Genomic DNA, 25748 nt, shown 5'->3' with positions numbered 1-25748 from the left:
TTTTTTTCAAAATTGGACGGATTGTGACTGATGGCAAATAACTGATGTGTGAAAGGGGCCTAAAGGCCCCGTTACACGGTACGATATGTCGTCGGGGTCACGAATTCGGTGACGCACATCCAGCCTCGTTTGACATATCGTAGCGTGTGACAGCTACGAGCGACTGTGAACGAGCAAAAATACTCACCTTATCGTTGCTCGTTGACACGTCGCTCATTTTCAAAATATCGGTCACATTCCTGAATGCAGGTTGTTCGTCGTTCCTGAGGCAGCACACATCGCTCCGTGTGACATCCCGGGAACGATGAACACAGCTTACCTGCGTCCCGCCGGCAATGCGGAAGGAAGGAGGTGGGCGGGATGTTACGTCCCGCTCATCTCCGCCCCTCCGCTTCTATTGGCCGGCTGCTGCGTGACGTCGCTGTGACGCCGAACGTCCCTTCCCCTTCAGGAACAGGACGTTCGCCGCCCACAGCGAGGTCATTCGGGAGGGAAGTACGTGTGACGGGGGTGACCGACTTTGTGCGCCACAGGCGACAAGTTGTCAGTGACGCACATACGATGGGGGCGGGTACGATCGCACGATAAATCGCCGCGTGTAACGGGGCCTTTAGGCTTCCTCCTGCAATGGCAGCCTCTGAATGGAAGCGATCAGCTCTGCTCCTTCTGTGTAACCTCGGAGTCCCCCTTTATATATTAGACTAGCTGTACTACCCGGCTTCGCCCGGGTTAATAACTGTTGTTAACAAAATAGAATGTACTAACAAAAATTTATTCTGCACACAATATCCGCAGCTCGGGATAGTAACTGTCTCTGTTTCTCTCCCATTCTCTGTCTGTCTCCCCCTCTGTATATATCTCTCTCTCTATCTCTTTCCTTGTCTATCTATCTATCTCTGTCTCTTTCCTTCTCTTCCCCTGTGTCTCTCTCTTCCCCTGTGTCTCTCTCTTCCCCTGTGTCTCTCTCTTCCCCTGTGTCTCTCTCTTCCCCTGTGTCTCTCTCTTTCCCTGTGTCTCTCTCTTTCCCTGTGTCTCTCTCTTTCCCTGTGTCTCTCTCTTTCCCTGTGTCTCTCTCTTTCCCTGTGTCTCTCTCTTTCCCTGTGTCTCTCTCTTTCCCTGTGTCTCTCTCTTTCCCTGTGTCTCTCTCTTTCCCTGTGTCTCTCTCTTTCCCTGTGTCTGGCTCTCTGTGCCTGTCTCTCTCTCTTTCCCTGTGTCTGGCTCTCTGTGCCTGTCTCTCTCTCTTTCCCTGTGTCTGGCTCTCTGTGCCTGTCTCTCTCTCTTTCCCTGTGTCTGGCTCTCTGTGCCTGTCTGTGTCTGGCTCTTTGTGTCTGTCTCTTTCCCTGGCTGCATTGTGACACGCCAACATTCCATATAAGGGCGTGGCTGCACATTCTTCTGAAGTTCTGGCTGCACTGTGGCTCCCAGCTCCATTTGCTTTAATGGAGGCAGGTTTTTTGGTGAATAACTGTAAAGCGTGGGGTTAAAATTTCCCCTCAAAACATAGCCTATGACACTTTCGGGGTCCAGACGTGTGAGTGTGCAAAATTTTGTGGCTGTAGCTGCGACGGTGCAGACGCCAATCCCGGACATACACACACATTCAGCTTTATATATTAGATATGTTCAGTCTCGTGCCTTATATTCTGATTTGCCTCCTCTTTCAGCCACTGATTTTTACCATTTGCTTCAATTCCAAATATAAAAGTTGCTATTTCCCAACAGCAAGCGGAGATGATACTAATGGTAGAGTTGGAAGGGCCAACGCGATGATGATAATGGTGATGAATTGGGAACACACAAATCTTTACCCTTAATTTATGTAAAAGTTGGAAACCCTGTAGCAGATTGGGGCGAGTCTGACTCTTAAAAGTGTCATTTACTCATTATTTTCTCCAGAGTCGTAACTAAGCACCAGAAATCCCAGCAAGCCTGAAAGGCTCAATGTTCTTAATGTCCAGCCGTGAGGAGGAAAAAACACAAAATTGCAGAATCCCATCATATATTGCGCATTAATGATGAATTTAACGCAACTTTATAACAGATTTTATATATTTCCTGATGTTGGACAAGAGCCCGGTATTTCCCATTAATCCGGGATTTCGCACAAATTCTGACTTTTAGGCTATGTGTCCACGGTAGAATGTACCTGCGGATTTTTTTGCATGAAAATCCGCGACTTTCGCGGCAAATCCGCACCCGCGGATTTACCGCGGATTTTTTTTTTTTCCCCATTCTATACCCAAAATCCGCACCAAAATCCGCAACAAATAATTGACATGCTACAGATTTTTCCGCATCAAAATCCGCCGCGGAAAAATCCGCAGCATGGACACAACATTTCCAAAATGCCATTGAAATGGCTTGGAAGTGCCGCTGCTGCAGATTTTCGGAAAATCCGCGGCAAAATCCGCGGTAAATCCGCAGCGTGGGCACATAGCCTTAAAGGGTGTGACATTACTATATGTTCCACACCAGGTTTTTTTTTTGTTTTGTACACAGTCATGACCCGTCTAGAAAATGCAACTTTAATGAAAAAAAGGTTGACCGAGCTAGCTGGCACAGAACCTTAACCCCTTCACCACCAAGCGGTTTTACGTTTTTATTTTGTTTTTTCGCTCTCCTTCTTCCGAGAGCTGTAACTTTTTATTTTTCCGTCAATCTTGCCATATGAGGGCTTGTTTTTTGCGGGACGAGTTCTACTTTAAAATGAAACCATATGTTTTATAATATAAAGTACAGTCCAAGTGCAAAAAAAGTGCATGATTGTATTTGGGATAGTTTATTCACAGTGTTCACTATATGATAAAACTGATGAGTGGGTGTAATGCCTCAGGTCGGTGCGAGTTCGTAGATAGCCAACAGTAAACCCATACATGTTTGGTAAGGGGTTAAAAAAAATCTGATGTTTGTCCAAAAAGCGCACTTTTTGCGCCATTTGCCATGATCTGTAGCGCTCTCATTTCTCAGAATCTATGGCTCAGTGACTGCTTTTTTTTTTTTGCGTCTCGAGCTGATGTTTTTAACAGTACCATTCTTGCGCAGATGCTACGTTTTGATCTCCTGTCATCGCATTTTGCGCAAAATTTGCAGCGACCAAAAGACGTAATTTTAGAGTGTGGAATTTTTTTGCCGCTACGCTGGTTACTGATCAGATTGATATTAGATTTTGATCGGGCATTTCTGAACGCAGCAATAGCAAGTGTGTGTGTATACATGTATGTATGTATATAATTATATATATATATATATATATATATATATATATATATATATATATATATATATATATATATATATATATATATATATATATAAATATAAATTTATTTTTTAACCCTTTAATTTTCAATTGACCGAATGGGGGTTGATTTGAACTTTTAGATTTTTTTTAAAACTTTAAACTTTTTTTTTATTTTACTAGTCCCACTAGGGGACTATAACGATCAGCAGTCTGATCGCTCTTCCATTTCTCCAGATCACAGCTGCACAGCTGAAATCTGCAGAAAAGGAGCTCTTCTGTGACAGTCTACCGGGTGTAAGGAAGGGTGTGTTGGTTTCAGACGTCCGTGTTTTAGGTACGTGTGACATCCGTTTTTAACACGGATGTCACACGTACCCATGTTATTATATGATGTGCCTCACACGTCCGTGTTTGCACACGGACCGTGTGACTTTTCATGACCCCCGCACGCGCACACACAGGCATCTCTGGCAGCACGGATGTCACACGGATCGCACACTGATGTGATCTGTGTCACATCAGTGTAAAACATACCGGAGAAAATATGGGTCTTTTTAATAAAAATATTTTCTATATTTACTTCTCTCCAGTGATGCTGCCTCTTGCTCCTTATCGCCGCTCATTATACTCACTGAATATTCAGTGCCCTGAGGAGCTGGAAGCGGGGACAGCGCTGGGTGAATGTACAACTGTGTGTGTGGTGAGAACCTAGAAGCCGGAGCATCGCGGGGACATCATCTGTGACTCATCACAGTTCCCAATGAACTCTGATGAACCCGTGAAGCTGTGTCGTGATTGTCATCAGAGTTCATTGAAAACTCTGATGACCTCCTGGATGTTACTGTGCTTTGTGAATACTCACCTGTCCCCGCAGTGCTGTCTTCGGCGGTGTTATCCCCGCAATGCTCCGGCTTCCTGAGTGCGGTGAATAATCGATGAATATAATGAGCGGCGGTCAGGAGCGGGAGGCAGCAGAGACGGAGAAAGCAGGTAAATATGAAAAATCTTTTTATTTCACAGACCCGTATTTTCTCCGGTACCTGTCACACGTATGCAAACATGTGTGCCACACGTGAGACCACAACCATGCGTGTGACTGGTACCTGATTAAACATGGACGTCTGAAACCAGCCTAAGAGGTAGTGACTCAGCAGGCAGGCATTAACCTGACACGATCCATGACCTACCCAGTACTTCATGTCCCGTGAAGAGGTTAAGTTTTAGCGTTGGTAATAAAAATGGAAAGGCCAAAAACATTGATACATTTGTTGCACAAATTAAAGAACTCTGCTTGCTGACTAAAAATAGGGACATTATTACTTTACCCCCAATCCCGCTCATCAAAGTCTAAAATTCTGTACAATCTTAATGCATCTCACATATGAGGGTTTGTTACAATCGTATCCAGTGTGAACAATTCCCTGACTGATACATTGTAGCAAACAGGACAGAGAAGTACTAGGGGAGGACAGGAAAATTCTCCTTTCACTGACAGCAAGCAGAGATTTTGCAAATTGAGGAATAGGAAACTTTATTAGAAAATTTCAAAATGTTTTCTTGATTTGGGCCTCGCACCCCCGGGGTGCCGTAGCCCTCCTCGGTTCTGTGGACGTTGCCTGCTGCATGTAAATCTTGCATCTTCACTTTGTAAATAGATTGATTTTTAGTGACCGGCCCCCTCCCCTCCCCCCCACAATCACTAACACTTGGGAAGTTTTTGGGTTATTTTATCTGTACAGCACTTTTATTTCTAAATGAGAAAGCTTTATGTGTTATTTATGGCGATGATGATGATGTTACATCCTTGTTTCAGCCGAGAGTCTGCACACTGGTGAGTCGTAGATACAAATAAACTTGCTAGACGACACCCCGCGTGCGCCTCGTTCTTACCGTGAACTGCTCTCTTCACGTGTACCGGTAGACCGATGCTGCCAATTTTTTATTGCCTCAATGCAAACAAAACCCCCATTCATGTCAGGTTAGTGCCTCATAATAGATATGTACCTGAGAATGGGCCCAACGGGCACAGGAAACCCGTTCATGGGCCCAGTGGAGACCAAAAGAATACACAAAACCCTGCCGAATAATAGAAACATCCCACAAGACCCGCCATATACCAGCAACACCATACAAAATCTGCCATATACCAGGAACATCGCAAAAGAGCTGGCGTATAGCGGTAGCACCCTACAAGACCTGCCATGTACCAGGAGCACCCCAAAAGATCAGCCGAACACTAAGAACAACCCATAAGACCTGCCATATATCGAGAACACCCCACAGGACTTGCCGTATACTGGGAGCACCCTACAAAACCTATATACTAGGAACAACCTACAAGGCCTGCCATATACTAGAAACACCTCACAAGGCCTGCCGTATACTGGGAACACCTTTCAAGACCTGCCTTATACCGGCAACACCCTACAAGACCTGCCGTATACCGGGAACATCCCACAAAACCTGCCGTATACTGGGAACACCCTACAAGACCTGCCGTATACCGGGAACATCCCACAAACCCTGCCGTATACTAGGAACACCTCACAAGACCTGCCGTATACTGGGAATACCCTACAAGACCTACTGTATACTGGGAACACCCTACAAGACCTGCTGTATACCGGGAACGCCCTACAAGACCTGCCGTATACCGGGAACGCCCTACAAGACCTGCCGTATACCGGGAACGCCCTACAAGACCTGCCGTATACCGGGAACGCCCTACAAGACCTGCCGTATACCGGGAACGCCCTACAAGACCTGCCGTATACCGGGAACGCCCTACAAGACCTGCCGTATACCGGGAACGCCCTACAAGACCTGCCGTATACCGGGAACGCCCTACAAGACCTACCGTATACCGGGAATGCCCTACAAAACCTGCCGCATACCGGGAACGCCCTACAAGACCTGCTGTATATCTGGAATACCCCACAAGACCTGCCGTATACCGGGAATGCCCTACAAGACCTGCCGTATACCGGGAATGCCCTACAAGACCTGCCGTATACCGGGAACGCCCTACAATACCTGCTGTATACCGGGAATGCCACACAAGACCTGCCATATACCGGGAACACCCTACATACAGAGGTCCCCAACTCCAGTCCTCAAGGCCCACCAACAGTGCAGGTTTTTGGGATTTCCTTAGTATTGCACAAGTGTTAATGTAATTACCTGCCCAGGTGCTGGTTCCAACAGCAGTGCAATGCTAAGGAAATCCTGAAAACATGCACTGTTGGTGGGCCTTGAGGACTGGAGTTGGGGAACCCTGCCCTACAAGACCTGCCGTATACCGGGAACATCCCACAAGACCTGCCGTATACCGGGAACATCCCACAAGACCTGCCGTATACCAGGAGCACCACACAAGCTCTGCACCTATCTCGCTGGGACCCTCACACTGTGGCTCTGCAGTGGCAGGTGCCGGCGGGCTGGGCCGGGTCAGTGTGGCCTCCTGTAGTCTGGGCCAGGATATATACTGTATATTGTCAGGACGCGGTTAACACTATGGGAGAAGTTTGGGGGTCACGTGACTGGGAGCGACTCCTGGGCCAGTCACGTGGGATGTACAGATGTAAACAAGACTTAAGGGCGTGGTTTCCTGCATCCCGGATGCGTCTCTATGGACACGTGATGCCACTGAGTCTAGTCGCCTGACGTGCTGTCTTGTGATTGGCTACTGCCGAACCCTCATGATCAGATTCGGTCAATCAGCTAGTGGTATGGAAATGGGCGTGTCGGGTGCTGGCTTGTGGCCTATCACACAGTGGGGCGGGGCATGTCCCGGAAGTGTGGGACAGTGATGCGCTGGTGGTCGGCCGTGCTGGGGCTGCTCCTGCTACGGCTCGGGCTCCACGCTCTGCGGGGCTACATCTCCCCGGGCACGGTGCGGGCAGTGCGGCCGGTGCAGGCGGCGGTGTGCCGCTCCTCCTACGGGCGCTTCCACCTCGGGGACGAGTATGGGCGCAGGTACAGCTCCTTCCCGGCCGGGCTGCGCCTGCAGATGCGGGAGATGGCGCGGGGCATGTTCTCCTTCGGCTACGACAACTACATGAGATTCGCCTTCCCGGAGGACGAGCTGAACCCCATCCTGTGCCGGGGCCGCGGGCCGGACACCGGGAACCCGTGAGTGACCGCAGGCGCAGTGTGTACTGGTGTGACGTAGGAGGGCGGTATTAACAGGGTGCTGTGTATATGGGTGTGACGTAGGAGGGCGGCGTATACACTGTGCTGTGTATATGGGTGTGATGTAGGAGGGCGGCGTATACACTGTGCTGTGTATATGGATGTGATGTAGGAGGGCGGCGTATACACTGTGCTGTGTATATGGATGTGATGTAGGAGGGCGGCGTATACACTGTGCTGTGTATATGGATGTGATGTAGGAGGGCGGCGTATACACTGTGCTGTGTATATGGATGTGATGTAGGAGGGCGGCGTATACACTGTGCTGTGTATATGGATGTGATGTAGGAGGGCGGCGTATACACTGTGCTGTGTATATGGATGTGATGTAGGAGGGCGGCGTATACACTGTGCTGTGTATATGGGTGTGACGTAGGAGGGCGGCGTATACACTGTGCTGTGTATATGGGTGTGACGTAGGAGGGCGGCGTATACACTGTGCTGTGTATATGGGTGTGATGTAGGAGGGCGGCGTATACACTGTGCTGTGTATATGGATGTGATGTAGGAGGGCGGCGTATACACTGTGCTGTGTATATGGATGTGATGTAGGAGGGCGGCGTATACACTGTGCTGTGTATATGGGTGTGACGTAGGAGGGGGGCGTATACACTGCTGTGTATATGGGAGTGACGTAGGAGGGGGGGCGTATACACTGCTGTGTATATGGGAGTGACGTAGGAGGGGGGGGCGTATACACTGTGCTGTGTATATGGATGTGATGTAGGGGGGGGGGCGTATACACTGTGCTGTGTATATGGATGTGATGTAGGAGGGGGGGCGTATACACTGCTGTGTATATGGGAGTGACGTAGGAGGGGGGGCGTATACACTGCTGTGTATATGGGAGTGACGTAGGAGGGGGGGCGTATACACTGTGCTGTGTATATGGATGTGATGTAGGAGGGCGGCGTATACACTGTGCTGTGTATATGGGTGTGACGTAGGAGGGCGGCGTATACACTGCTGTGTATATGGGTGTGACGTAGGAGGGCGGCGTATACACTGCTGTGTATATGGATGTGACGTAGGAGGGCGGCGTATACACTGCTGTGTATATGGGTGTGACGTAGGAGGGTGGCGTATACACTGCTGTGTATATGGATGTGACGTAGGAGGGCGGCGTATACACTGCTGTGTATATGGATGTGATGTAGGAGGGCGGCGTATTACACGGTGCTGTGTATATGGAGTGATGTAGGAGGGCGGCGTATACACTGTGCTGTGTATATGGATGTGATGTAGGAGGGCGGCGTATACACTGTGCTGTGTATATGGGTGTGATGTAGGAGGGCGGCGTATACACTGTGCTGTGTATATGGATGTGACGTAGGAGGGCGGCGTATACACTGTGCTGTGTATATGGATGTGATGTAGGAGGGCGGCGTATACACTGTGCTGTGTATATGGATGTGACGTAGGAGGGCGGCGTATACACTGTGCTGTGTATATGGGTGTGACGTAGGAGGGCGGCGTATACACTGTGCTGTGTATATGGGTGTGACGTAGGAGGGCGGCGTATACACTGTGCTGTGTATATGGATGTGATGTAGGAGGGCGGCGTATACACTGTGCTGTGTATATGGATGTGATGTAGGAGGGCGGCGTATACACTGTGCTGTGTATATGGGTGTGATGTAGGAGGGCGGCGTATACACTGTGCTGTGTATATGGGTGTGACGTAGGAGGGCGGCGTATACACTGTGCTGTGTATATGGGTGTGATGTAGGAGGGCGGCGTATACACTGTGCTGTGTATATGGATGTGATGTAGGAGGGCGGCGTATACACTGTGCTGTGTATATGGATGTGATGTAGGAGGGCGGCGTATACACTGTGCTGTGTATATGGGTGTGACGTAGGAGGGGGGGCGTATACACTGCTGTGTATATGGGAGTGACGTAGGAGGGGGGGCGTATACACTGCTGTGTATATGGGAGTGACGTAGGAGGGGGGGGCGTATACACTGTGCTGTGTATATGGGTGTGACGTAGGAGGGGGGGGCGTATACACTGCTGTGTATATGGGAGTGACGTAGGAGGGGGGGCGTATACACTGCTGTGTATATGGGAGTGACGTAGGAGGGGGGGGCGTATACACTGTGCTGTGTATATGGGTGTGACGTAGGAGGGGGGGCGTATACACTGCTGTGTATATGGGAGTGACGTAGGAGGGGGGGCGTATACACTGCTGTGTATATGGGAGTGACGTAGGAGGGGGGGGGCGTATACACTGTGCTGTGTATATGGATGTGATGTAGGAGGGGGGGCGTATACACTGCTGTGTATATGGGAGTGACGTAGGAGGGGGGGAGTATACACTGCTGTGTATATGGGAGTGACGTAGGAGGGGGGGCGTATACACTGTGCTGTGTATATGGATGTGATGTAGGAGGGCGGCGTATACACTGTGCTGTGTATATGGGTGTGACGTAGGAGGGCGGCGTATACACTGCTGTGTATATGGGTGTGACGTAGGAGGGCGGCGTATACACTGCTGTGTATATGGATGTGACGTAGGAGGGCGGCGTATACACTGCTGTGCATATGGGTGTGACGTAGGAGGGTGGCGTATACACTGCTGTGTATATGGATGTGACGTAGGAGGGCGGCGTATACACTGCTGTGTATATGGATGTGACGTAGGAGGGCGGCGTATACACTGCTGTGTATATGGATGTGATGTAGGAGGGCGGCGTATTACACGGTGCTGTGTATATGGAGTGATGTAGGAGGGTGGTGTATTTACACGGTGCTGTGTATATGGGTATGAGTAGAATGGAGGCATATCCTCAGTGATGTGTATATGGGTGTGACGTAGGAGGGCGTTGTATACACGGCGCTGTATATGGGTGTGATACGGGGGGCGGTGAATACAGGGGGCTGTGTATTTTGGGGCCTCTGCTGCCAGCACTGTATATGGCTGTCCTCGCCTCCGCCTCTCCGGGCGCAGTTAACCCCTTTTGACTATGTTGTTTCAGTTCAAATCTTAACATCAATGATGTCCTGGGGAACTATTCTCTCACCCTGATTGATGCCCTGGACACCCTGGCGGTGAGTGAGCGACCGACCCATCCTTCTGGTAGTCACAGCTGGAAAGCTGCAGAGACTCTGTGCTCCAGTCACATCCAAATCTGCTGGTAATATGAGCGGAAGTGCCCGGACCAGTACCTGAGTGTTTAATTGTGTAGATCTTCCATATACATGAAAACTCCAAGCAAATGAGCGTACATGTGCTCAGTAGGTAGAGGGGGAGTAAGCTACTGCTGATTCCCTCCAGTATTTTCTGACACCTGCCGTCCCCCTTCAGCCTCCCCTTGCCCCGCTGGTGGCCTGCCGTCCCCCTTCGCCTTCCCGTGCCCCGCTGGTGGCCTGCCGTCTCCCTTCAGCCTCCCCTTGCCCCGCTGGTGGCCTGCCGTCCCTTTTCAGCCTCCCCTTGCCCCGCTGGAGGCCTGACGTAGCACTTTGAGCTCCCACTGCAGGTCTGTCACCCCCTTTCCATCCTGTCCTAGTGACAGCCGCCACCCCCCTTCGTTTCCCATCCACACCAAAAGCTGTCACAGCCCGTCCTCTGGGCACTTTTGGACATTACCCTCTGCTCATGGTGTCTGTACAGTCAGTGACTGCAGCTGTTGCCATCCAGTTAACGGTGAACATGTAGCATATTGAATGCAGCTTTGGATGCAACCGGAGTAGAAGACATAGTGGAGGATTTGCGGAGTTTCTCAGAATGAGGGGCTGCACTGTAGGCCCGGAGCCTGCGGAGGCGCGAGAAACATCACAGGTGCTTATGTGTGGAGCATCTTTTCTCTGCAGGTCATGGGCAACGTCAGCGAGTTTCAGCGAGCCGTGCGCCTGGTGATCGACACCGTGACCTTCGATAAGGATTCCACCGTGCAGGTGTTTGAGGCGAACATAAGGTCAGTCATTATCAGGTCCCGGGTGTTTTCAGTATTGATTCTGAGTTACATCATATCGTCTTCTCAAGTCACTGCCAGAGCTGCACTCAGAATTCTGCTGACTACGTGTGATAAATGCATCTGTTAATAGTTGTAGATTGTAAGCTCTCATGAGCAGGGTTGTCTTTTTTGCTTTAATTATTGTATTTTCTATAACTGTTACTTGTTTGTATATGAATCTCCTGAATTGTAAAGCGCTGCGGAATATGTTGGCGCTATAGAAATAGATTTTATTATTATGGTTTGCTCTGATATCGTATGACCTTGCTGATATCAGTCACATCCAGAGCTGCAGTCACAATTCTGCTGGATTCTTAAATCCATCATTGTGCAAAGAAATAATGAAAATATAATACAACAGCAAATGATTACAGGTAGCAGAAGTGTGAGTGCAGCTCTGGATGTGACTGGAGGATTGGATTATCAATGGGGCACAGTAAAAGATAAGACGAAGGGGATTTTCTGGATTGCTGGAGTTCAGCCATGTCTGTTTTCCTTTTGACACTTTGCTGTCATCTCGCAGGATTTTGGGGAGCCTCCTGTCTGCACACATCATCCTGACTGACACCCGGCAGCCCTTCGGCAACATGACAGTCAGTGGTTATGACGATGAACTTTTGCACATGGCGCATGACCTCGCCGTCCGACTGCTTCCAGCATTTGAAAATACCAGAACCGGGATGCCTTATCCAAGAGTACGAGAGCTGGGCTATAAATGTCTGATTTTGGGTTACTAAAAGGGGAAGTTGTGATGTTAGAATATGGGGGGTTGTGACGGGGTCCTTCTCTGATATCACACAATTACCAGAGCAAGAGATGATGAACAATCCAAAGAACATTTATTCCAAGCAAATCAAACGGTCCATACAATAATCAACTACACAGAGGATAAAAATAGTCCAGAAACACAAATATAGTCCAGAAAGCAATAAATGTCCAGATCTCTGAGAAGCCGCAGCTTCATCCCAGAGGATCAATCTTCTTCCTTCTCAAAGTTCTTAAACAGACTTACCAATATCCAGGTAAAGAGAGTTTAGTTGGATCCCAGGCCCCCTCCCCCAGTTCTAGGGATACAAACCCAACAGGGGGGATTAACCGGCAAACAAGATAATGTACACAGAATGGACAGAGCACCGCGTCTAAAATACGAACCTACACAAAATTATACACAACCCCCCATATTCCACCTTCACAGAGGGGTAGAGTAACTACAGATTGGAATCTCCCCCAGTAGAAATCACAATCTCCCACAATGCACCACAGCATGGCGTGATCTAGCCACAGTCATGGGATGTGATATCCATCAGGGGATTCCAGATAGGGGAAGAACATGCCCTGAAGAAAGTCTAGTCATGCACATCTTAATTATTATATTCCCATCCTCGTCTGGTAACATCAGCACAAACACTGTATCTGCCAGGAGATTCATGGCCGAGCAGCTGCAGCAGCCGTACATCACCCTGCACAATGCCGAGCCGTACATCACCCTGCACAATGCCGAGCCGTACACCACCAAGCACAATGCCTAGCCGTACACCACCAAGCACAATGCCGAGCCGTACACCACCAAGCACAATGCCGAGCCGTACACCACCAAGCACAATGCCGAGCCGTACACCACCAAGCACAATGCCGAGCCGTACACCACCAAGCACAATGCCGAGCCGTACACCACCAAGCACAATGCCGAGCCGTACACCACCAAGCACAATGCCGAGCCGTACACCACCAAGCACAATGCCGAGCCGTACACCACCAAGCACAATGCCGAGCCGTACACCACCAAGCACAATGCCTAGCCGTACACCACCAAGCACAATGCCGAGCCGTACACCACCAAGCACAATGCCGAGCCGTACACCACCAAGCACAATGCCGAGCCGTACACCACCAAGCACAATGCCTAGCCGTACACCACCAAGCACAATGCCGAGCCGTACACCACCAAGCACAATGCCGAGCCGTACACCACCAAGCACAATGCCGAGCCGTACACCACCAAGCACAATGCCGAGCCGTACACCACCAAGCACAATGCCGAGCCGTACACCACCAAGCACAATGCCGAGCCGTACACCACCAAGCACAATGCCGAGCCGTACACCACCAAGCACAATGCCGAGCCGTACACCACCAAGCACAATGCCGAGCCGTACACCACCAAGCACAATGCCGAGCCGTACACCACCAAGCACAATGCCGAGCCGTACACCACCAAGCACAATGCCGAGCCGTACACCACCAAGCACAATGCCGAGCCGTACACCACCAAGCACAATGCCGAGCCGTACACCACCAAGCACAATGCCGAGCCGTACACCACCAAGCACAATGCCGAGCCGTACACCACCAAGCACAATGCCGAGCCGTACACCACCAAGCACAATGCCGAGCCGTACACCACCAAGCACAATGCCGAGCCGTACACCTCCCTGCACAATGCCGAGCCGTACATCTCCCTGCACAATGCCGAGCCGTACACCACCAAGCACAATGCCGAGCCGTACACCACCAAGCACAATGCCGAGCCGTACACCACCAAGCACAATGCCGAGCCGTACACCACCAAGCACAATGCCGAGCCGTACACCACCAAGCACAATGCCGAGCCGTACACCACCAAGCACAATGCCGAGCCGTACACCACCAAGCACAATGCCGAGCCGTACACCACCAAGCACAATGCCGAGCCGTACACCACCAAGCACAATGCCGAGCCGTACACCACCAAGCACAATGCCGAGCCGTACACCACCAAGCACAATGCCGAGCCGTACACCACCAAGCACAATGCCGAGCCGTACACCACCAAGCACAATGCCGAGCCGTACACCACCAAGCACAATGCCGAGCCGTACACCACCAAGCACAATGCCGAGCCGTACACCACCAAGCACAATGCCGAGCCGTACACCACCAAGCACAATGCCGAGCCGTACACCACCAAGCACAATGCCGAGCCGTACACCACCAAGCACAATGCCGAGCCGTACACCACCAAGCACAATGCCGAGCCGTACACCACCAAGCACAATGCCGAGCCGTACACCACCAAGCACAATGCCGAGCCGTACACCACCAAGCACAATGCCGAGCCGTACACCTCCCTGCACAATGCCGAGCCGTACACCTCCCTGCACAATGCCGAGCCGTACACCTCCCTGCACAATGCCGAGCCGTACACCACCAAGCACAATGCCGAGCCGTACACCACCAAGCACAATGCCGAGCCGTACACCACCAAGCACAATGCCGAGCCGTACACCACCAAGCACAATGCCGAGCCGTACACCACCAAGCACAATGCCGAGCCGTACACCACCAAGCACAATGCCGAGCCGTACACCACCAAGCACAATGCCGAGCCGTACACCACCAAGCACAATGCCGAGCCGTACACCACCAAGCACAATGCCGAGCCGTACACCACCAAGCACAATGCCGAGCCGTACACCACCAAGCACAATGCCGAGCCGTACACCACCAAGCACAATGCCGAGCCGTACACCACCAAGCACAATGCCGAGCCGTACACCACCAAGCACAATGCCGAGCCGTACACCACCAAGCACAATGCCGAGCCGTACACCACCAAGCACAATGCCGAGCCGTACACCACCAAGCACAATGCCGAGCCGTACACCACCAAGCACAATGCCGAGCCGTACACCACCAAGCACAATGCCGAGCCGTACACCACCAAGCACAATGCCGAGCCGTACACCACCAAGCACAATGCCGAGCCGTACACCACCAAGCACAATGCCGAGCCGTACACCACCAAGCACAATGCCGAGCCGTACACCACCAAGCACAATGCCGAGCCGTACACCACCAAGCACAATGCCGAGCCGTACACCACCAAGCACAATGCCGAGCCGTACACCACCAAGCACAATGCCGAGCCGTACACCACCAAGCACAATGCCGAGCCGTACACCACCAAGCACAATGCCGAGCCGTACACCTCCCTGCACAATGCCGAGCCGTACACCTCCCTGCACAATGCCGAGCCGTACACCACCAAGCACAATGCCGAGCCGTACACCACCAAGCACAATGCCGAGCCGTACACCACCAAGCACAATGCCGAGCCGTACACCACCAAGCACAATGCCGAGCCGTACACCACCAAGCACAATGCCGAGCCGTACACCACCAAGCACAATGCCGAGCCGTACACCACCAAGCACAATGCCGAGCCGTACACCACCAAGCACAATGCCGAGCCGTACACCACCAAGCACAATGCCGAGCCGTACACCACCAAGCACAATGCCGAGCCGTACACCACCAAGCACAATGCCGAGCCGTACACCACCAAGCACAATGCCGAGCCGTACACCACCAAGCACAATGCCGAGCCGTACACCACCAAGCACAATGCCGAGCCGTACATCTCCCTGCACAATGCCGAGCCGTACATCTCCCTGCACAATGCCGAGCCGTACATCTCCCTGCACAATGCCGAGCCGTACATCTCCCTGCACAATGCCGAGCCGTACATTACCAAGCACAATGCCGAGCCGTACACCACCAAGCACAATGCCGAGCCGTACATCTCCCTGCACAATGCCGAGCCGTACATCTCCCTGCACAATGCCGAGCCGTACATCTCCCTGCACAATGCCGAGCCGTACATCTCCCTGCACAATGCCGAGCCGTACATCTCCCTGCACAATGCCGAGCCGTACACCACCAAGCACAATGGCGAGCCGTACACCACCCAGCACAATGGCGAGCCGTACACCACCCAGCACAATGGCGAGCCGTACACCACCCAGCACAATGGCGAGCCGTACACCACCCAGCACAATGGCGAGCCGTACACCACCCAGCACAATGGCGAGCCGTACACCACCCAGCACAATGGCGAGCCGTACACCACCCAGCACAATGGCGAGCCGTACACCACCCAGCACAATGGCGAGCCGTACATCACCCAGCACAATGGCGAGCCGTACATCACCCAGCACAATGGCGAGCCGTACATCACCCAGCACAATGGCGAGCCGTACATCACCCAGCACAATGCTGAGCCGTACATCACCCAGCACAATGCTGAAGCCGTACATCACCCAGCACAATGGCGAGCCGCACATCACCCAGCACAATGTCTAGCCGTACATCACCCTGCACAATGCCGAGCCGTACATCACCCTGCACAATGCCGAGCCGTACACCACCAAGCACAATGCCGAGCCGTACACCACCCAGCACAATGGCGAGCCGTACACCACCCAGCACAATGGCGAGCCGTACACCACCCAGCACAATGGCGAGCCGTACATCACCCAGCACAATGGCGAGCCGTACATCACCCAGCACAATGGCGAGCCGTACATCACCCAGCACAATGCTGAAGCCGTACATCACCAAGCACAATGGCGAGGCGTACATCACCAAGCACAATGCTGATTGTCGGATGGAGTGGTGTAAAGCCGCCACCACTGGATCCTGGCAGCGATGTGTTCTGTGTAGTGACGGATCACACTGCTCTATCTGCGTCTGATGGAGGAGCCTGGGTTTGGTGAATGGAGAGCGTTACCCTCTGACTGCATTGTGCCCACAGTACAGTTTAGTGGAGGAGGATAATGCTCTGAGCTGTTATCAGGGGTCGGCTGAAGTCCTCTAGTCTCAGCGAAGGCAAATCTTAAAACGTCAGCACAAGATGAAGACAATTGTAGCGTCACCTTTGTGGGAACAGTTTGGGGAAGACCCTTTTCTGTTCCCCGTGACTGTGACCAGTGCACAAGGTCCATACAGACATGGAGAGAAGAGAAAATGACCGCACAGTGCCCGGACCCCAGCACCACAGAGACTGACCCCCGACGTTCCCCCGATATCAGGGTCTGACCTCACAAATGATCTTCTGGATGAAGGGGAAACATTTCCACAGATGACTCCAAAATCTTGTAGAAATCTTTTCCAAAATTTCGGGAGCAGTTCTGGCTGCAGAGGGGACGCTCCATATTTATGTCTGAGTGTAGAATGGAAGATCAGAAAAGCCCCTGGAGGATGTGGAGGGGGCATATACTTATCCATATAGCATGTTAGGGCAGAGGTGCCCAGGTATTGGGTACATATTGTTGGTTGTTCCAGATTCCCCAGTTTCTTTTGCCTCGTCCTCGGTGCTGATCGCTGTTTGTCTTATGTCCAGGTGAATCTGCAGAAGGGGGTCCCTCCCGACAGCCTGAACGAGACCTGTACTGCCGGGGCTGGATCTCTCCTGGTGGAGTTTGGGATCCTCAGTCACCTCCTTGGTGATTCCACCTTTGAGTGGGTGGCCCGCCGCGCTGTACAAGCTTTGTGGGGTCTGCGGAGCAATAACACAGGTCTTCTGGGTGAGTGAAGTTTTTGGGGTGCTCCCCTTTTATTTTGCGCCTCGTCTTCACCTTGTTCTCTCCACTTGCAGGTAATGTGGTGGATATACAGACTGGTCAGTGGGTCGGCCAGCAGAGCGGCCTGGGTGCCGGCCTGGACTCGTTTTTCGAGTATCTGCTGAAGTCGTACATCCTGTTTGGAGAGGAGGAGGACTTGCACATGTTTAATGAGGCTTATAAAAGCATCCAGAACCACCTACGCAGAGGGTAAGTATGGGGCAGTGAGGGGCATCTGGTCAGACCACCATACTGTGCCAGGTGTAACCACATCTCCTGCAAGGTCCTACCTGCCCTATCCACCCAGCAGGGGGCAGCAGAGACCTGTGAGGCTGATGAGACTTTCTGCAGCTCTGGATGTGACTAGAGTATGATTATGATCTGACTGAAGCCATGCTTTCTGTCCCCTCCAGGAGGGTATCGTGTAATGAAGGTGAGGGGGACCCTCCGCTGTACGTCAATGTGAACATGTTTAATGGACAGATCATGAACACGTGGATTGACTCTCTCCAGGCTTTCTTCCCTGGCCTGCAGGTAGCCATACTTCTCATCTAGTGAGTGTCCGCTCCTTCAGAACTGCTCTGCAGATGGATCTGTTTCTTTTCCTGTAGGTGTTGAAGGGGGACATAGAGGACGCCATTTGCCTTCACGCCTTTTACTATGCAATCTGGAAACGCTATGGAGCTCTGCCCGAGAGGTACAACTGGCAGCTGCAGGCGCCTGATGTCTCCTTCTACCCGCTGAGACCAGAACTGGTGGAGTCCACCTACCTTCTGTATCAAGTGAGGCTTCTTTTAAAGTTGTTAACTTTTTTTTTTTAATCCAGAATTGTGATCCTGAGAAAAAAAAAATCAATACATTTACACCACTACGGGGAGCTCACTGCATACAGATTTATACAGCCACCACTAGGGAAAGCTCACTACATACAGATTTATACAGCCACCACTAGGGGGAGCTCACTACATACAGATTTATACAGCCACCACTAGGGGGAGCTCACTGCATACAGATTTATACAGCCTCCACTAGAGGAAGCTCACTGCATACAGATTTACACATCCACCACTAGGGAGAGCTCACTACATACAGATTTATACAGCCACCACTAGGGGGAGCTCACTGCATACAGATTTACACATCCACCACTAGGGGGAGCTCACTGCATACAGATTTACACATCCACCACTAGGGGGAGCTCACTGCATACAGATTTACACATCCACCACTAGGGGAGCTCACTACATACAGATTTATACAGCCACCACTAGAGGGAGCTCACTGCATACAGATTTATACAGCCACCACTAGGGGGAGCTCACTGCATACAGATTTATACAGCCACCACTAGGGAAAGCTCACTACATACAGATTTATACAGCCACCACTAGGGGGAGCTCACTACATACAGATTTATACAGCCACCACTAGGGGGAGCTCACTGCATACAGATTTATACAGCCTCCACTAGAGGAAGCTCTCTACATACAGATTTATACAGCCACCACTAGGGGGAGCTCACTGCATACAGATTTACACATCCACCACTAGGGGGAGCTCACTGCATACAGATTTACACATCCACCACTAGGGGGAGCTCACTGCATACAGATTTACACATCCACCACTAGGGGAAGCTCACTACATACAGATTTATACAGCCACCACTAGAGGGAGCTCACTACATACAGATTTGCACAGTCACCACTAGAGGGAGCTCACTACATACAGACTTATTAATGCATATACATTTATACAGCCACGACTAGAGGGAGTTAACTGAATACAGATGTATACAGCCACCACTAGGGGAGCTTACTTCATGCAGACTTATATAGCCGCTACTAGAAGGGAGCTCACTACATACAGATTTATACAGCCACCACTAGAGGGAGCGCACTACATACACATTTATACAGCCACCATTAGGAGGAGCTCACTGCATGCAGATTTATTCAGCCACCACTAGAGGGAGCTCATTGCATGCAGATTTGTACAGTCACTCCTAGAGAGCTCACTACGTACAGATTTATTCAGCCACCACTAAAGGAAGCTCACTACATACAGATTTATACAGCCACCACTAGGAGGAGCTCACTACATATAGATTTATACAGTCACTCCTAGAAGGAGATCACTACATGCAGACTTATACAGTCACCACTAGAAGGAGCTCACTACATACAGATTTATACAGTCACCTATACGAGGAGCTCAATGCATATACATTTATTCAGCCACCACGAGAGGGAGCTCACTACATACAGATATGAGATGTTGGGGCGACAGTGGCGATATTTGTATTTTCTACCAGAGATTGGTCACTTTCCTCTCACATCCTTCTGCCGTTACCATAGGCCACTAAGAATCCATTTTATTTGCACGTGGGGATGGATATTCTGCTAAGTCTGGAGAAGCATGCAAAAGCTGAGTGAGTGTACGGGGGACCACAGCGGCCTCCTTGTTTTTTTTTTGTTTTGTTCTTTCCCCTCGATCCTCTTTGCTCATGCCTTGTTGGTTCCTTGCAGGTGCGGGTATGCCACGCTGCATCATGTGGAGGACAAGTCTCAGGAGGATCGCATGGAAAGTTTTTTCTTGAGTGAAACATGCAAATATTTATTCTTAGTAAGTGCAGCGCTCGCTCATACAGCTTAACCCTGTGCCTGCCAACCCAGAGTGGAATCAGTTGGAAAGCATCTTCCGAAATCCAGAGCCATATTGAGCCTGTTGTGCGGTAGGACGGTCCCAGTGCCACCAGTTAGGGGTGTAATGTGATCCCGCAGTCCAGGCTCTCCTCTTACATTTCCTCTCTTCACAGCTGTTTGATGAAGAAAATCCAGTGCACACGACGGGCAGCAAATATCTGTTCACCACCGAGGGGCATCTCATCCCCGTGGACCCTCGCTTTAGGAAGAAAGCCTGGAAGGACATCTTCACCCCTGAGAAAAAACCTCAATCTGACACCGACAAACTGTCCCAGACGAAACTGCGAGCGGCCAACTCCAGCACTAACGTAAGTGACGGATCACTGCGTCATATGTCCCCCATATTAGGCACGTGGTAGTAATTTCCTACGTCATCCACACTAGCCAGCATTGAGGTCCTGCGCAGGCGCACTACAATACTTTGATCTGCCCTCAGCAGGGCAGATCAAAGAGCGCCTGCACAGGACCTCAATGCCGGCAAGTGTGGATGACGTAGGACACTTCATGCACCCCAGCTTCAGAAGGAGGAGGACAAAGATGGCCGAAAGAGGAGGTGACTGGTCGGGTGGTCGTCTCTGTTCTCCAGTACAGTCACCTCCTCTTTCGGCCATCTTTGTCCTCCTTCTTCTGAAGCTGGGGTGCATGACGTGTCCTATATCATCCATACTCGCCGACATTGAGGTCCTGCGCAGGCGCACTACAATACTTTGATCTGCCCTCAGCAGGGCAGATCAAAAAGCTCCTGTGCAGGACCTCAATGCCGGCCCAGTGTGGATGACGTAGGACACGTCATGCACCCCAGCTTCAGAAGGAGGACAAAGATGGCCGAAAGAGGAGGTGACTGTACCGGAGAACGGAGACACCCATCCGACCAATCTGCTCTGCACTGCTCTTTAGGTGAGTATTATAAAGTGATTTTTATGTTCTACACAGCGGCCTGGGCTCTTATATACGGCATGTTAGAATGCTGTATAGAAGAGCCCACTGGTGGTGGCCGCAGCTTATAGTCACCAAATCTGGTGACAGGTTCCCTTTAATCCCTATATGTGCTGATTTCCTGCTGAGCTTGTACAGCATGCAATGTGTATGTGCAGAGTTGCAGTGTAAAGTATGGGGGATGGTCGAAATATTGGACTAAGATGTTGATGTCACTCCAGAGCATCCAGCTGAGTTGTTCTTAATGGAGCAGAGCTGCAATATAAAACATGATGAAAGAGACTGCAAAGTCCAAGCCTGTCAGACTAGAAGAATAGAATTTGGACCCCCGTAGACTTCAGTGGGCAGTGCAGCGGAGCTGTACCTGTGATGTCTTACTGTGTGTTTTATTCCCTCGTCTCCAGTGTTACCGAGTTCCCGAGGAGCGGCGATACTCCCTACCCCTGAAGAGCGTCTACATGCGGCAGATCGATCAGATGGTCGGCCTTCTTTAGCGCCCGGTCTGCCTTTTTCCAAGCACCTGATAGACCTGTTACATGAAATGCCCCTGGAGGGGCGAATCCCCGGCAGATACTGATCCGGGACCTTGCCTGTGCCAGCGCTGTGGAGCGCCCGGGACTCCACCAACCTCAGGGACTGTGAGAAGGGAAGATTTTGTCTTCCAAAGCTGCTAAAATATCAGAAATTTCTTCCATGTTATTAACTTGTACTGATGCCGAAGACCAACTCCACCTACATGTCTCCGGTGGGGGCTCTGTGACCCCCGCCCCTCCCCGATTATCAGTGTCGTTCTGCTCCGTCTCTGAACAGAGCCAAATCTGATGGCAGAAGATACATTTTAGGTGCAAACGCCCCTGTAATAGTCTCCAATTCAAATTAAGGGTAACCTGTCCCCAGATTATAAGCTGCGGTCACCACCGGTGAGCTCTTATATACAGCATTCTAGAATACTGTATATGTCTCCCAAGTCGCCTCTGTATAACATAAAAGAAAGTTTATAACACTCACCTGGGGGCGGTTGGGTCCAATGGGTGTCACTGATCTTGATCCAGCGCCTCCTTTCTTTCTCTGTGTGGATGACGCGTCTTACGTCATCAACATACCGTCCTCCATTGTGCTCCTGCGCATGCGCACTTCTCTCTTCCCTGCTGTGGGCAGAGAAAAGAACTGTAATGTGCAGGCGTGAGGAAAGGTAAGAAAAACTCTCTGCGCATGCGCGCTACAATTCTTTGATCTGCCCTCAGCAAGGCAGAGAGAAGTGCGCATGCGCAGGAGCACAATGGAGGACACTGTGTGGATGACATAGGAAGTGTCATCCACCCAAAGCAATGAAGGAGAACAGCGATCGTTAGCAGAGAGGAGGCGCCAGACCGAGACCAGTGACGACCATGGGACCCGACTGCCCCGTGGGTTGGTATAATAAATGCGGATTTTTACGTTCTCCTGGGCTCTTATATACAGCATTCTAGAAAGCAGTATATAAGAGCTCACTGGTGATGGCCGCAGCTTATAGGGGACACATCTGGTGACCGGTTCTCTTTAAAGGGGATCTCCAGCAGCTCTCACTTCTGCATCGGGTACTGTTGTGTGAACAGGTGCCTGCCCAGGACCCATGCAAAAAAATGGCGGCTTTTTGTCCACACCTTCTTCATCTGATGCAGAAGGGAGAGCTTTAGGAGAACCCCGGTAGTCGTCATATTAACTTCTACAATTTTATCTGCTCTTTTAAGCCCTCACCGCTTTCAGGATCTCTGCTTGCTGTTCACAAAAGAGAAGAAGCTTCTCTACAGCCACAAGCAGAAAACCTGCGCTGACCAAACACTTCTCATAGCTGAGGGTTTGTTACCATTGTATCAAGTCTACGCACTCCTTTACAATGTATCAGTCTGGAGTTCAAGGATCCAATCCTTCCATTGTAAGAAGTATTTGTCCAGAAAGTCTGCATTTTCTCAAAATACTTGCTGGTGTGTCTGCTTTCTGACCGCAAGCAGAGATATTGAAAAGGATGAGGGATTGAAACACTGTGTAATAGAAAACTTTTCATCATTAGCAATTCTCCGGTCACTGACATTTCTCTCTTGGTGATTTTATTTTATTTTTTTAATCCATACATAATTTTATTTTAATTTTTTTGCTTAGTTTTTAAGAAAGTTGCCAAAAATGCCGCCTGCGGTCGTTCCTGTGTATTGTGCCGCAGCGGCGTCCTTCCACCATTATGTCTTCCTGCAGAAGACTCCGCCGTTTGTGCCTCTGGTTTTCTGTATTTATTTATGTTAAATTACAAAATGGCACACTTTTTTTTTTTATTTTTTTTTAAATTATTTTGTGAGTGAACGTGACGTCGTCTGCTGGTCGGAGACCCCGGCCTTTTTTTCAGACTTAAGCCATTGTCTTTGAATGCGTGCGGTCACTCCAGTGCCTGAGCAGAGTCCTTATCTGCTGCCAGACCTTAATCATTGATGCCAATGTCCTACTTTTATCACCATGTTGTGATTAATTTCCTAAATTTATAGACCTTTTTTTTCATTTTTTTTTTTTTTTCCTGATCCAAAGCTCCAAACCCCCTGCATAGGCAGTTCTTCTGCTACCTATGATCGTCACTAGGGGGAGCTCTCTGCATGTTGTGTATACATTGAGCTCAATAGTGATACAGTATGCAGGGAGGCTCCCTCTAGTGGTAGCAGAAAGTTTGGAGCTTTTTGTCAGGAAAATAAGACTAGAACTGTGATAAAGATTTCATTTAGAAATCAGAGCAGAATTTTGATGGTGTTAAAGGCCGGACATAAAGAGAAGTATTCAGGGAAAATCCATTCTATTTTTTAAATGTTTGAAATTTTTTATATGTAAAAACAGAGTCTTATATTAAACTATGAGTTTTGATAATGTGCGGTCTGTCTGCTTGTTCTACATTTCGGAGAATGCCGCCTATCCATCACCAGAGATCAGCGGTGACATCACTGAGAATGCCGCCTATCCATCACTAGAGATCAGCGGTGACATTACTGAGAATGCCGCCTATCCATCACCAGAGATCAGCGGTGACATCACTGAGAATGCCGCCTATCCATCACTAGAGATCAGCGGTGACATCACTGAGAATGCCGCATATCCATCACCAGAGATCAGCGGTGACATCACTGAGAATGCCGCCTATCCATCACTAGAGATCAGCGGTGACATCACTGAGAATGCCGCCTATCCATCACTAGAGATCAGCGGTGACATTACTGAGAATGCCGCCTATCCATCACCAGAGATCAGCGGTGACATCACTGAGAATGCCGCCTATCCATCACTAGAGATCAGCGGTGACATCACTGAGAATGCCGCCTATCCATCACTAGAGATCAGCGGTGACATCACTGAGAATGCCGCCTATCCATCACCAGAGATCAGCGGTGACATCACTGAGAATGCCGCCTATCCATCACTAGAGATCAGCGGTGACATCACTGAGAATGCCGCCTATCCATCACTAGAGATCAGCGGTGACATCACTGAGAATGCCGCCTATCCATCACCAGAGATCAGCGGTGACATCACTGAGAATGCCGCCTATCCATCACTAGAGATCAGCGGTGACATCACTGAGAATGCCGCCTATGCATCACCAGAGATCAGCGGTGACATCACTGAGAATGTCGTCTATGCATCACCAGAGATCAGCGGTGACATCACTGAGAATAGAGATCAGCGGTGTCATCACTGAGAATGTCGCCTATCCATCACTAGATAGCGGTGACATCACTGAGAATGCCGCCTATCCATCACTAGAGATCAGCGGTGACATCACTGAGAATGCCGCCTATCCATCACCAGAGATCAGCGGTGACATCACTGAGAATGCCGCCTATCCATCACTAGAGATCAGCGGTGACATCACTGAGAATGCCGCCTATCCATCACTAGAGATCAGCAGTGACACCACTGAGAATGCCGCCTATCCATCACCAGAGATCAGCGGTGACATCACTGAGAATGCCGCCTATCCATCACTAGAGATCAGGGGTGACATCACTGAGAATGCCACCTATCCATCACTAGAGATCAGCGGTGACATCACTGAGAATGCCGCTTATCCATCACTAGAGATCAGGGGTGACATCACTGAGAATGCCGCCTATCCATCACTAGAGATCAGGGGTGACATCACTGAGAATGCCGCCTATCCATCACTAGAGATCAGGGGTGACATCACTAAGAATGCCGCCTATCCATCACTAGAGATCAGCGGTGACATCACTGAGAATGCCGCTTATCCATCACTAGAGATCAGGGGTGACATCACTGAGAATGCCGCCTATCCATCACTAGAGATCAGCGGTGACATCACTGAGA

The 25748-nt window shown here is 50.5% G+C and overlaps 1 protein-coding gene across 1 annotated transcript; it reads left to right on the top strand.

Annotated features, from left to right (window-relative positions):
* The first annotated feature begins 7025 nt into the window (after window positions 1–7025).
* EDEM1 (ER degradation enhancing alpha-mannosidase like protein 1) lies at window positions 7026–24293 on the top strand. The gene is made up of 12 exons (XM_075321599.1): window positions 7026–7372; window positions 10412–10484; window positions 11247–11350; window positions 11913–12084; window positions 17550–17733; window positions 17805–17979; window positions 18183–18303; window positions 18381–18551; window positions 20127–20200; window positions 20298–20394; window positions 20588–20782; window positions 21815–24293. Exons 1-12 carry the CDS (start codon window positions 7026–7028, stop codon window positions 21902–21904), a joined length of 1803 nt encoding a protein of 600 aa, XP_075177714.1. The 3' UTR covers window positions 21905–24293.
* Window positions 24294–25748: the final 1455 nt, after the last annotated feature.

This window comes from Anomaloglossus baeobatrachus, chromosome 8 (assembly GCF_048569485.1).
Source record: "Anomaloglossus baeobatrachus isolate aAnoBae1 chromosome 8, aAnoBae1.hap1, whole genome shotgun sequence".
NCBI lineage: Eukaryota > Metazoa > Chordata > Amphibia > Anura > Aromobatidae > Anomaloglossus > Anomaloglossus baeobatrachus.
Note: the sequence above shows the minus strand (reverse complement) of the source record. Positions and strands in the feature narration are given on the sequence as shown.